This window comes from Pelobates fuscus, chromosome 4 (assembly GCF_036172605.1).
Source record: "Pelobates fuscus isolate aPelFus1 chromosome 4, aPelFus1.pri, whole genome shotgun sequence".
NCBI classification, from domain to species: Eukaryota; Metazoa; Chordata; class Amphibia; order Anura; family Pelobatidae; genus Pelobates; species Pelobates fuscus.
Genome location: NC_086320.1, coordinates 147,713,644 through 147,727,638, shown reverse-complemented (window position 1 = coordinate 147,727,638; position 13,995 = coordinate 147,713,644). Strand labels below are relative to the sequence as shown.

At 38.4% G+C, this 13,995-nt stretch overlaps 1 protein-coding gene across 3 annotated transcripts in view; it reads left to right on the top strand.

Annotated features, from left to right (window-relative positions):
- The window catches only part of CARMIL1 (capping protein regulator and myosin 1 linker 1), a 231,920-nt gene that overhangs the window by 155,216 nt on the left and 62,709 nt on the right, over positions 1 to 13,995 (top strand). For all 3 annotated transcript variants that reach the window (XM_063451656.1, XM_063451655.1, XM_063451657.1), the window contains exons 24-26: positions 6,315 to 6,413; positions 9,871 to 9,999; positions 10,147 to 10,275. In XM_063451656.1, coding sequence (XP_063307726.1) covers positions 6,315 to 6,413; positions 9,871 to 9,999; positions 10,147 to 10,275 — 357 coding nt within the window. The remainder of the gene's footprint in view (positions 1 to 6,314; positions 6,414 to 9,870; positions 10,000 to 10,146; positions 10,276 to 13,995) is intronic.

The window sequence follows — 13,995 nt, the reverse complement described above, 5'->3', positions numbered from 1 at the left end:
CCGCCGTAGCCCACAGCTCCACATCTGTCGGTGTAAGCATCCAAGCTGACATCACCAACAATCTCGTGCAATCTAATACTTCTCCTAGAGAAGCATGGGGGAGAGGAACTCATGTGTGGTAAATTGGTATCCTATTCTGTTAACAAATGAGTATCTTAAAATAAGGTGTGAACAATACAAGCGCTATGTAATTGAGTACCGTTTAACTAGTTAAAAGATAAGTGCCTCCATGAGAGGCAAATGAAACTAAAAGGGTGAGAGAACCTGGTAACCTGGGGCCATGGAAGAATGGGATCCACCACAGCCGTAATGTGCCAAAGCTTCATAGCTTTACTGGTAAGTGAGTACCTAGGAAAAGTTAGCTGAGAAGGCTGTAGTCATTCATTCGGCCCATATACCCTGGGTCAAAAGGGTCAACTCCTCCAGCTGCCTTAGCTCCTTCATCTTAGGATATAATTTGTGTAGGGGAGTACATATGTCTTGTTTCCAGAACAGCAGATTTACTTGTTTGGCCAAGTTAGGATTCGTATGGTGAAGGATGTTTTTAGATTGTGAGGTTGGAGTCATTGGATGAGGCAGGAGAAAAGGCTGAGTGATATGGGGTTGTCAAAATTACCTTAGTATAGTGTGTATTTTACTCCAATATGGTACAATAAAGGGACATGCCAACCAAATATGAAGAAAGATGTTCTCAGCAGAGTTGAGTTCTGTGCCACATGGTAAGGACCTTGTGGGCCATTTCCTGGGACTTACTGACTAGGGCAGAGTGATGCTCTAAGTTGCATATCTTAAGCCACTAAGTGGAGGTGAGGGTTTTGCCTGTGGCTCATAAATGTAGGAGAGTACAAGTAGGAGACACAGTGTTGAGTTGATTAGGGTCATCACAGAGGAGTTAAAAGGGCACGAAGTCCCTGTGCACATTTGGTTGCTGGGTAGGGTTGGTATAGACCTCTTCAACTGCTTGTACCTAAAGCAATGCATGAAAGTAGCCTCCAGTCTACAGGGAGTGCAGAATTATTAGGCAAATTAGTATTTTGACCACATCATCCTCTTTATGCATGTTGTCTTACTCCAAGCTGTATAGGCTCGAAAGCCTACTACCAATTAAGCATATTCGGTGATGTGCATCTCTGTAATGAGAAGGGGTGTGGTCTAATGACATCAACACCCTATATCAGGTGTGCATAATTATTAGGCAACTTCCTTTCCTTTGGCAAAATGGGTCAAAAGAAGGACTTGACAGGCTCAGAAAAGTCAAAAATAGTGAGATATCTTGCAGAGGGATGCAGCACTCTTAAAATTGCAAAGCTTCTGAAGCGCGATCATCGAACAATCAAGCGTTTCATTCAAAATAGTCAACAGGGTCGCAAGAAGCGTGTGGAAAAACCAAGGCGCAAAATAACTGCCCATGAACTGAGAAAAGTCAAGCGTGCAGCTGCCAAGATGCCACTTGCCACCAGTTTGCCCATATTTCAGAGCTGCAACATCACTGGAGTGCCCAAAAGCACAAGGTGTGCAATACTCAGAGACATGGCCAAGGTAAGAAAGGCTGAAAGACGACCACCACTGAACAAGACACACAAGCTGAAACATAAAGACTGGGCCAAGAAATATCTCAAGACTGATTTTTCTAAGGTTTTATGGACTGATGAAATGAGAGTGAGTCTTGATGGGCCAGATGGATGGGCCCGTGGCTGGATTGGTAAAGGGCAGAGAGCTCCAGTCCGACTCAGACACCAGCAAGGTGGAGGTGGAGTACTGTTTTGGGCTGGTATCATCAAAGATGAGCTTGTGGGGCCTTTTCGGGTTGAGGATGGAGTCAAGCTCAACTCCCAGTCCTACTGCCAGTTTCTGGAAGACACCTTCTTCAAGCAGTGGTACAGGAAGAAGTCTGCATCCTTCAAGAAAAACATGATTTTCATGCAGGACAATGCTCCATCACACGCGTCCAAGTACTCCACAGCGTGGCTGGCAAGAAAGGGTATAAAAGAAGAAAATCTAATGACATGGCCTCCTTGTTCACCTGATCTGAACCCCATTGAGAACCTGTGGTCCATCATCAAATGTGAGATTTACAAGGAGGGAAAACAGTACACCTCTCTGAACAGTGTCTGGGAGACTATGGTTGCTTCTGCACGCAATGTTGATGGTGAACAGATCAAAACACTGACAGAATCCATGGATGGCAGGCTTTTGAGTGTCCTTGCAAAGAAAGGTGGCTATATTGGTCACTGATTTGTTTTTGTTTTGTTTTTGAATGTCAGAAATGTATATTTGTGAATGTTGAGATGTTATATTGGTTTCACTGGTAAAAATAAATAATTGAAATGGGTATATATTTGTTTTTTGTTAAGTTGCCTAATAAGTATGCACAGTAATAGTCACCTGCACACACAGATATCCCCCTAAAATAGCTAAAACTAAAAACAAACTAAAAACTACTTCCAAAAATATTCAGCTTTGATATTAATGAGTTTTTTGGGTTCATTGAGAACATGGTTGTTGTTCAATAATAAAACCCTCAAAAATACAACTTGCCTAATAATTCTGCACTCCCTGTAGTCAGGAAGATTTGGAGGGTTTTTAGGTTGCTGTCAGCAAATGAATGTGTCAACTATGGTGTATTAGTTTTGAATAGGCAGGAGAGGGTCTTTGCATATATCTTGTAAATCAATGGGTATAATAGAGAGGGGAAGGAAGAGAACCCTGGTTTGGGTGTGAATCCATGCGAGATGAGTAGAATGGAGTGGACAAATGGCTGGCGGCCTGACTGGTAATACAGCTTTAGGTCTTTAACCGCCAACCCCCATTTTTGGAAGAATGAGTATTAACTGCTTCTTTCTTGGTTTCAGTCATCCCCAGGTTTATCTAATAAGCATAGAGCACAAGGAAAACAAAGTATGCTTGAGGGATGTGTATGGGGAGCGTTTAGAAGAACTAGAGGATACATGGCAGCAAATTCATTTTCGTAACAGCATTGCGATCCAGACAAGAAAAATGAAGTCAGGTCCAGTCCTCTACATTTTTATGAAAAGAGGTCAGCATAAAGAAATACTTAATTTGATAAAGTGGTCAAGGTCCCTTGTAAGCCATACACCTAGTTATTTAACTGCCCTGTCTCACAGCTGTTATGGAAAACTCTGGACGATTGGGTCAGATCTTCTCTTTGGAATCTTAACATTTAAATTGAACTTAGAAAAATTGAACTTTGACTTAAGGTTGCAGAGAGCCCCGCAAGTTTGGAACTTCCACAGTCAGTGGTGCCTCTTGGATCTCGGGGGGGTTGTTTGCGTATATGTATCCTGAGATATTCCTTGATCTTGGCCACCCTCCCTTCCCTCGAAGTGGAATTTGCATGAGACCGGATCGAATATAGGTCTGAAAAATATTCTTGGACCACCTTAGCGATTGTTAAAATCCTGTATCCAGGCAATAAATGTGCCTTCTCGTTTTTGTTGATCATCTGTGTAAATAATTTCCCACGTTTGTTCCAGTTTGTGTAGAATTTTTTTTTTTTTTTTTTTTGTGCAGAGCAGGGTACTCTGGTAAGAGATGTGTAAATGCTGGGAGATCTTGCTTCTCCTCTCTGTAAGTGTCTGGAGTGTGGTTATGTCATGAGACTGTTTATTAGTGTTCTCAAGGGTGTGAATGGCTACCTTTCTAGAATGTTTAAGTGCTATGCCCTGTGCTATGAAGATCCTGTGAATAATGCATTTGTGCGCCTCTCAAAGAGGGGAAGTGTCTCCCCTTGTGTTTCAGTACAGTATTGGGTCAATCCCTTTGTGGCATCATATGTGAACAGGGGGTCTGACAAGAGGGTTCCATTTTGCATCCAGTTGGAAACCCTGGCCATATGTAGTGGGGGGTGGGGTGAGGGCAATGTCATTGTCAATGGTGCATGGTCTGTCCGTACCCAAATTCACCTCCCATAGAATTGTTAGATAGAAATAGGGGAGGAAAAAATAGTCAATTGTAGCTAGTACTGGGCGCTAAGTAAAAGGATTATTCCTCCTTCCCTGGGTGCATCGCCTTTCAGCAGTCTTAGCCTGTTCAGATGGAGGAGATGGGATATCATAATTAAGGTGTGGTGTGGGATGGCAGATGTGCCTGTGGAGATATCAACACTGATAAATCATCCCCAGGATTAAGCAGCACTCAGAAAAGCCCATGTGGATTTCAGGGACCTGCCTTGTTATTACAGGTGTAGACATTAGCCAGGATATACTTGTGTCCCAGAATATATCCCTTAATGAAATCTCTCCAGATCAAAGTGTCCTTCTGCTGGAATGGAAGTGATCTATGCAGAAGCATCTGAGTCCTCTTAGATTTACCCTGAGGATAATTTGTGTAAAAACCTTGTTTTCATATGTGGTTAGTAAGATTAGGGACCCTGTCTGCTCTGAAATGTGTGCTCCTTTAGCCTTAAAGATCTTTTTTTTTTTTTTTTTTTTTTTTTAAAGTGTGTTAAGCCCTTTGCGTTAATGGAGAAGAGTTGTAGGGCTACTTTCTTAAAAGGGGAGGAGTGGGTTGACATAACTGAACCTTTAGCTATACACCTACCTCAAGTGGAATGCACGTATGGGTCTGTTAAGGCGTCCCTCCCCTTCCTGTATAAAAGCTCAGAAACATTACGGAGGTTTAAGATGCAACACACCCCCGGAAAGGTGAGGGAAGGTGCGCGTCTTAGAAACTGGCAGAGTATTATCCCCCTGTTAAGGGGGTATATATAACCGCACTTAGAGTTCATGGGATTTATCTTCACACTGCCCAGCTGAGGAAGCCGAAAACTTATCTGGCGAAACGCGTCCTGGGGACAGTAAGAAGTTATGAACTTTGCCATTAGTGTATTTGAAATAGTTTTATGCACATATTTTTTGCACAGTTTGTTTTGATTTTTTCGTTTGGTTGTAAAATGTTTAATAAATAGAGATTTTATTTGGCACTAATGGCATCCAATTCCTGCTATGCATAAAGGAGTGTAGCGCTGAACTACACATTGCATCAATTTTGAGCCTACTGTTAGGGCTCCATGCTTGTGACTACCCATGTGTTACCTTAAAAAAGTGAATACCACTATATACTACAATACTACTCTATATATATTTATTTATATATATATACCCCCTGTTTCTGAGCTTTTATACATTAAGAGAAAAGAAGACCTACTTATAACAAGAAGGGGAGGGTCGCCTTAACAGACCAATACGTGCATCCCACTTGAGCTAGGTTTATAGCTCAAGAATATGTGAGTGGTCCCTTGATCTTCTTTTTTCTACCATTTGGTTTTACGGTTTAACACTATTATACATTTTTATTATTTTTTCAGATTGCATGTTTTTATATTGGAACTTTTGAAGTTATAAATGTTAAGGTACCTGTATAGGTTGCTATACCTTCCACGTTTTATATATTAGCACTACACCTTACTAGATATCGAATTTGTGGAGTTGTGTTGTTGGAGAGATCACACATTGGTGTTTTAGCAGCTTTGGTTTTAATATAGGATTTTTAAAATTATATATTAATATATCTGAATTGGCGCTGGTGCACTGCCTCTCTTTTTTGATAACTGAACCTTTGAGGTTAATCAATTAATTTGTGTGTATGTGTGTGTGTGTGTGTGTGTGTGTGTGTGTATGTATGTATGTATGTGTGTGTGTATATATATATATATATATATACACACACACACACACACACACACACACACACACACAAAAAGGTTAGTCCTTGCACTCTGATTTATCCTATAAAATGTAAATGCCGGGTGCTGGAATAGCCACAGCCAGCATATACAAAAGTGAAATAAAAGATGGGCTAGCACTCACGGTCTTGTAGAAAGTAGTAGAAAGCTTTATTTGGAGTTATTCCATAAAATCTCGAATCGACGTTTCAGCCCACGTCCGGGGCTTTCCTCAGGACCTCCTACACCTAATAGGATTAGCTGGTGGTGTTTGTTGCTGTATGCCACAATGCATTGTTATTAGAAATTATGCATTATATGTTTTTTAAATGATTCACTTAAAGTAAAAGGTCAAAAATTTATTCTCACTCTTGTAAACACTTACTTTTACATCTCATTAGCTTTACAAAACAACTGCTAATGGAATAATCACTGCAAAGTCATTAAATGCCATTTAAGCCTCCCAGTAGTATTGAAAGATTTATTTTTTCATACAGAAACATTTGAACAATTACTAATGAGATTAACATTTGTGGAATAAATAAATGTGTTTCCTGTTAGACAAAATATTGTCTGTTGTAGCAGTTATATGTTTTGCTCCATTTTTTTAATTCCTTTTTTTCTCTTCTAGATAGAAAATTATTTGCTACGCAATCATGAGACGAGAAAGTACCTACAAGAACAGGCCTACCGGCTACAGCAGAGCATTGTCACTGGCACCACGCAGCAGGTGAGAATTGTACAAAGTCTGTATGTGTAATGATATGCAAACAAGGGAAATACAATCAATGGTATGCTTATCTTATCACTTATTAACCCCATTGTAATAGATGATGTGCTAGTAGCGTCATGGTAGAATAGCAACTGTCTAACTCCTTGTCATGAAGGAGTTAATTCATAAGTAGCGTGCGTGAAATTGAGACAAAGAGAACACAGAATAGAGAAGAGAACATTTCCTTGGCATAATATGAATGTTAACTCAGATATGCCAAACAAATAATTAGCATTTCAATGGGGATATTTCTGAACGCTTAGTCAAAGTCAATGTTCAAGAGCTGAATCAGGTTTATTTAATCGATATATCCTGTGGATTTTGTGGTAGGATTGTCCAGAGTGCACTGCACAGTCGTGAAGGGGACCTTCAAGTGGTTTCCCCCAATAACTGAAATTCGCTCAGGCTCTACTTTAATATGTACACAAATGTATGTATACGCAAATAGGAATATTCACTAAAGTGTAAATCATTGGGAATAAGAAGTGAATTTGACATTTTAGGCAAATTTCACCTCTCTAAATGTGGCACAATTTTTATTGGGTTCCTTTGCAAATAAGCAAATAATGAAAAATGGCAACATTAGCATTATATGCTAGAATGGGGGCTCTGATAACATTTGCAAACGTGTTTTTTAGTTTTTTTTTTTTTAAAACCATGAGGTTGGTCTCATTGTGAAAAGTAATTTGATAGAAATGTCTAATTTTCTATGTTAGATTCACATTGGATATCATGTGTAGTGCTCTATCAGTTTCTTTTTTACAAAACACTAAGCATTTAGCCTCAGTCTACTTCAACTCTTTATATTACACGGTTTGGTTTCATCTGTTACCGTTAATGCTTCTATATGCAAGGGATATGACAACCAGTGCAAATGTTTGGAAATGAATAGGCTTTCTAGTAATTTCATCCTTTAGTTATCTACACTAGATTGACTTCACCAGAAGCGAGAGGGCTAGTGAAATCTATATAGAATATTGATTGGCACCATAATTTTTCCGTTATAAACTATGTTTAAATAAACACTATGGTGTCAGTAACACAAACCCTACAGTGTTAAAATGCCATCTAGCACCCTAAATATACTATAATCTTACTTTTATTCCAGTCTGCTGCTGCTTGCTCTGCCCCTAATCTGACTATTTGGCTGACCTCATCAGACGTGTTGCTCAATACAAATCACAATGCTTTCCCATAGGAAAGCATTGGATTGGGTGAATTTTTGTCAAGGAGGCAGATCAGGGGCAGAGTCTCCACAAGCCAAACACAGCCCTGGCCAATTCGCATCTCCTCATATCAATGCATCTCTATGAGGAAAGTCCAGTGTCTCCATGTGGAGAGAGGAGACACTGAATGGCAGTGCTGCACAGTGTTCAGCACTGCCCCAGGAAGCACCTCTAGTACCCATCTCAGGAGTGACCAGTGAAAGTATCTCTAACCTGTAATGTAAACATTGCATTTTCTCTGAAAAGAGAGTGTTTAATGCAAAAAGCCCGAAGGGAATGATTCTACTCACCAGAACAAATTCAATAAGCTGTAGTTGTTCTGGTGACTATAGTGTCCCTTTAATAATGTGTTTTGTATGTACTATAAAATTGAATAACCACCCATTCCAAAAATAAACCATCACCCTGTAATTTCTTATGTGTTTATTGTTACCAGTCATAAATCACTCAGTCAATAGTATTCTAAAGCACAGGATGAAATTAACTGCATTAGTTGTATCTGTAATAATATCACATGAACAGAGGCCATGCTTGGGTCAGGGTGGGTGTACACTGCAAATCAGTTTTATTTTTTAGTATGGCATACATTGTCCTATAAACCTCTAGTCTGTGCATGAGCAAGCATAAGCAACCAAACACTATAGTTTTTACATAAATAGTAAGACAATAGTCTTACTGTGTTCAATTCACCAAAGATGGCGAGGTCACTACTGAATGCTTATGATAGTAATTGAATCAATGGGTCTATTCATAGAAGTTATGGTTTTAATTCCTAAATGTTTAAAAAGAAATATAAATAACATGTTTAGTTTGTGGGTTGTTGTTTTTTGAACTACATGTTTGTGAAAATCAAATTTGCAGGATGAGTTTGGATTTGTCCTTTAGAACGATTTTCAATTTCACTGAAGGCTGCATGCTAGTTACCAGTTGATGATTCAATCAGACATCCTTGAACACTCTGGACTTGCCATATGCTGTAATCAGTGTAACATGGTTTAACTGTCTGCCCATCATACACACAGCTCTTCCCTTTGTTTCCTTTACAGCTCACTTCCTTTATTGTCAGTGACACCTTCCACTACACAGGACATCATTAACAAAGAGTAATTATTAAAGACTTTAAGAACAAACTATCCTAAATATGTATATGATAATCACTAGACTAGGTGATTTATTTTGGACCCAACTGCAATTTGGGCTAATCAGATGGCTGAATTCCGAGCTGAAATATACCCGAATTACGGACTATGCAAACTGCACAATGCTGGGTGGGTGGATCAATGTTCTGAATTTCGCCCATTGATTGAATAAAAGAAAGACAGACATGATTGTAGGGGGAAAAAAGATTGTTGATGGCTAGGGGACAGTCACTAAATGTTGACTTTATTCACAGAACATGTGAAAAGTGAGCAATAAAGGGAAAACAGGAGGAGCAGTAAAATTAAAATCTATATATTGTATATCTAATAACTATATATAAAAATATATATATATATATTTTTTTTTTCTTACTGCTCCTCTTTTTTGCCCAATCTATTACTTACTTTTTCTCATTTGATCTTTGAATCAAATTGGGGGGGGGGGATGGGGAAGCTGAAAAATATATAAATCATATTATATATTACAATCAGACTAGTTTTGGGGGACAAAAAAAAAATGATTTGACTAGAATTTTACGTTGTGAACATGTCTAAAAATCTATATTCAATGTAAGTGCAACTATAATGTATTTAAATAGAGAAAAAAAGAACAAATGTGAGCATATAACCCTTTAACAAACGGATAAAACTGTGCCAAGTACAATTTTCTTTAAGCATGTTGCCATATAAAGAAAAAAGGAGAATGTCCACTTGAATATAGTTTAATTGCTATTATGTATCGAGTAGGTCTGTCAATAATTGCTTAGAAGGTTAAACTAGTCCGCATAAAGAGATATTCTTGGCTGTAATAAATTCAGCCTGGAAAATACATATAAAAAATATTTTCACTTTTGAAGTTCCCGTGTGCGCTTCAAATCATACGGATTGCAGTTTCTGCGGTGAGCTGTCTTCAGAACAAAAAACTAACCGGTTTTGAACCAGAGTGCTGTGTATACATCACAAGCCCCTACATAGTAGGGATATGGCTAATTATTCAATCAATAATTAATTTTCCTATCCTTTTTTTTCCCCATTTGTTGCTGCATGAAGATGATTGACAGAATTTGTGTCAAAGTTCAAGATCACTTGAACTCTCTCAGAAACTGTGGTTTAGATTTTGTCGTGGAAGATGTCAAATCAGCAGAAAGACTCATGCGAGATGCAAAGAATTCAAAAACGGTGAGATTTTCAATATCGTCTTTACTGTAGCATGTTTTTACTTTAGTGTTTCTCATGTTAATACAGTTTGCTTTGTTTGGTAATGAAATTAATGATCACAAAATATATTGACACGTTTTTTTGTTTGTTTTTCCCCCCCTATTTTAGCTTCTTCCTAATTTGTATCACCTTGGTGGTGCTGCATGGGCTGGAGGCAATAATTTACCTAGCCCGATTCAAGAAACCCTGGAGTCTATGGCTGGGGAAGTTACAAGAGTTGTGGATGAACAACTGAAGGTATAGATGTATTTATTTTATTTTTTATTATATATCATTTATTTAATTTTTTTCTTTATTAAATTCAGTATTAAATGTGTGGTAAAAAAAATAAGAAAGCGGTTTTTATACTTACTATAATATTCTCTTTATGATCAATCAACTTGGCACCCATTGCCAGTGCAAGGATCCATTTTGCAGCGCCCTCATTAACCCCTTAAGGACCAAACTTCTGGAATAAAAGGGAATCATGACATGTCACACATGTCATGTGTCCTTAAGGGGTTAAAGGACCACTATAGTGCCAGGAAAACAAACTCATTTTCCTGGCACTATATGGTCTTTAGGTCCCCCCCCCCCCACCCTCAGGGTCCCACTCTCGCCGGGCTGAAGGGGTTAAACACTTGCCTTTCTCTCTTTATCAGCGCCGCGTGCACATTCAATCAGTCCATAGGAAAGCATTTCTCAATGCTTTCCTATGGACGTCGGTGTCCATGAGACAGCCACTAGAAGCTGGATTAACCCTAGTGTGAACATAGCAGTTTCTCTGAAAAAGCTATGTTTACAGCCGCAGGGTTAACCGTAGATGGACCTGGCACCCAGACCACTTCATTGAGCTGAAGTGGTCTGGGTGCCTATAGTGGTCCTTTAATGCAACTATATAAAAACATTTGTAAAGAAATTGAGTTCAACAAACTAAACAAGCATTGTTTTTTTAAATTATCTTTTTTTCATTCAGTAAAATCTGTGGCTTTTCTAGTTCCTCTTCAAAGTATTAATCCTCTTATCAGTGCAACCTTGTCTTCTGCTGTATCTGATGCAAGGTTACCCAGTAACCTTACTATACCCATGGTACCTCATTTGTGTCCATGTTTATCCTGTCTTGGACCTTTGCTTCCATGTAGTAGGCCAAAACAAAATACATTTTTAATATTGCTATTCAATTCTTTTAAGTGTCTAACTTACATTAGAAACATTGAAGACTCTAAGGCAGCATACAAAATGTTACATATGGTGTGTCGCAGGTAAATAGTAATATGTTTTACTTCAATATAGAGGAATCACTAGACAACACCTGCTGGCTCTTTATCTCAACTGGTTGAGCCCTTGTCAAATGGTGGTCTACTATGACAAGAGGTGAATGTGGTGTGGGAGGACAGTGGAACTATAATATTATTCTGGCAACTGAAAATCAGGAACACTCACAACTGCTAGAACTTAGAAGTCCCAGAAACACTTGAAGATCACATTGTAAGAGAACAAAGCCCTGATGCTTCCATAAAAATGTTGAAAATTTAATCCAAAAGTACATACACAAAGCTGTCATTTCTATGCATTAATGGATTCCAAGCCATATCGCAAAGGCTTAATACTGTATTAATTACAGAGATTGACAACCACACTGGTACTGAGAATGTGTGATCTTAATCCTTCTCAGTTTAGAACCTAAATAGTAGGTAGTGATGCAAATATAATTATAAAAAAAAAGTGTGCCCAGCTTGCCTGATAGTAGGTAACCCTTTCCTTTGTCAGTGTTTTTTTTTTTTTTTTTTTTTTTTAAATAAGCATGTCTAAGCTCCCTCAGCTGCCTTGTTTTGTTTTTTTTGCAAACTTGTACATAAGAAAAAGTAGGAACCTCCTAGGTAAGGGCAGAAGATGGTATTTCTAGGCACCACCATCTTGGACACTTTAAGATTGTAGCACTGTGAAAGAAGATCCAGCGGAACTGGGAGATCAATAAAAATGGTTTTGTTGTACAAGTCCCAGGGCCTAAAAAGCTTTGGGTGAGGGGTGTAGAATGAGTGATCCCTATGTCTGCAATAGTTTCATAAAGTGGATAATTGATGAGCCGGTTATATCATCCCTAACCCATCTTTCTATAGATAGTGATGTAATTAGTAAAACTAGAACTATTGATTAAGACTGTTGCTTATCATATGTCTCTTCTAAAATGACAGTTGTAGGTACTTCATTTTTGTGTCAATAGATATGTATACTGATGTATAATCCGAAAACGCCATGCAGAAATCTTTCACTGAAATTGCATTCTAATAGCAAACAGCTCTACATGAACAATTTGGCTAAACCTCGTTCTGAGAGGTAATTAGCAGTTTCCCTTTACAGTATATCTGAACCCTACAACAAACACTGGGATTTTTAAAGTGGTGCTTCTGCGACACAATGCAAATACGTTTCTCATCAAATGAACGGAAATGTATGACTTCAATTATTTTGAAGGGTCAATATAATAGCAGACCTCCATTCTCTCTTCATAGCTCCTATTGGTTTCAGTAAAACTGTGTCTGTGCACTTGCATGAAACATGAGCTGACTGCAAACTAGATACTGCTTTACATTTCTTATGGAAGAATAGTGTGCGTTTTACTGAAATGGTTTGTGTGATGTAACTGAAGCATACATTTTTTAAGATGATCTTATTGATTATATTCTGGTGACATTAGAGATGCACATTATTCGTCCTTCCTTTCTTTTTATTCCGTGAATTTGTGAAGAAAGCCTGAGGCTGAATATTTTATTTTATCTATTTCCATTTCAGTCCTCATTAGGTATATACATATAAGTCATGGCTTACTCATTTTTCATTCTTTGAGATTTATCTAATATTTCAATTGTGGTTTATAAAAAGATTTACTGTACACTCTGGAAACTGCAATATTAATGTACTTTTCTGATTTACTGCGTCATTTGCTACATATTTTTTTTATATTGCTGTAAAATCTGTATGAGTGTATGTATGATTGTATATTCTTTTGTGTGTGTGTGTGTTCAAATTGGAACTGAAACGTCAACCTTTTTTATTGGCAACAACCTGAATAAACGTTGTTTTACTTTTTTTACTTTAAGCAAGTCCTTGGAGTGCTATCATTTCTCATGAATATATATTTTTGCGGACAAGCATTATCCTCTAACGTGAATACAAACTGGAGTGCAGGCATATAGAAAACTTTTTATAAAAAAAAAACAAACAAAAAAAAAACAATAAAAAAAAATGTCTCACCCTTGCTGGGTGGTATGTTTATTCCTCATTCCCAGGTCCTCTACCAGAGGCATGGTAGTTTGAGGGTTCTTCGCAGTATTTTAGCTATTTCTAGAACTGCACACTTCTGGACAGCGATCTTAGATGTCCCACCTGGAATCTGTTGAAGCCACTCCCCCAACTTGGGAGTCACAGCCCCGAGTGCTCCTATCACAACTGGGACTACTACTGCCTTCACTTTCCACATCCTTTCTAGTTGTTCTTTCAGTCCTTGGTATTTCTCCACCATCTCATGTTTCTTTTTCCTGATGTTATAGTCACTGGGTATTGCCACATCCACTATGACTGCAGTCTTTCATTCCTTGTCTACCACCACAATGTCGGGTTGGTTGGCCAGAACTTGCATGTCTGTCTGGATCTTGAAGTCCCTCATGATCTTAGCCTTGTCATTTTCAACTACCCTTTGTGGTATATCATGTACAGATGTTTAGAAATACAATCCCAGCAACTTGGTTGTGTCTCTTAGTCTATGCTGTTCCTGCTAACATCTTGCATCCGGCTACTAGGTGCTGGACTGTCTCAGATGCCTCTTTGCACAGTCTGCACCTTGAGTCTTGCCTGGTGTGGTAGACTCCAGCTTCTGTTGATCTGTTGTGGTAGACTCCAGCTTCTGTTGAACTCGTGTTGGTACCTCTAACTTAACACAGTAACATGCAAACCAGATAGTGGAATATTATTTGAGTG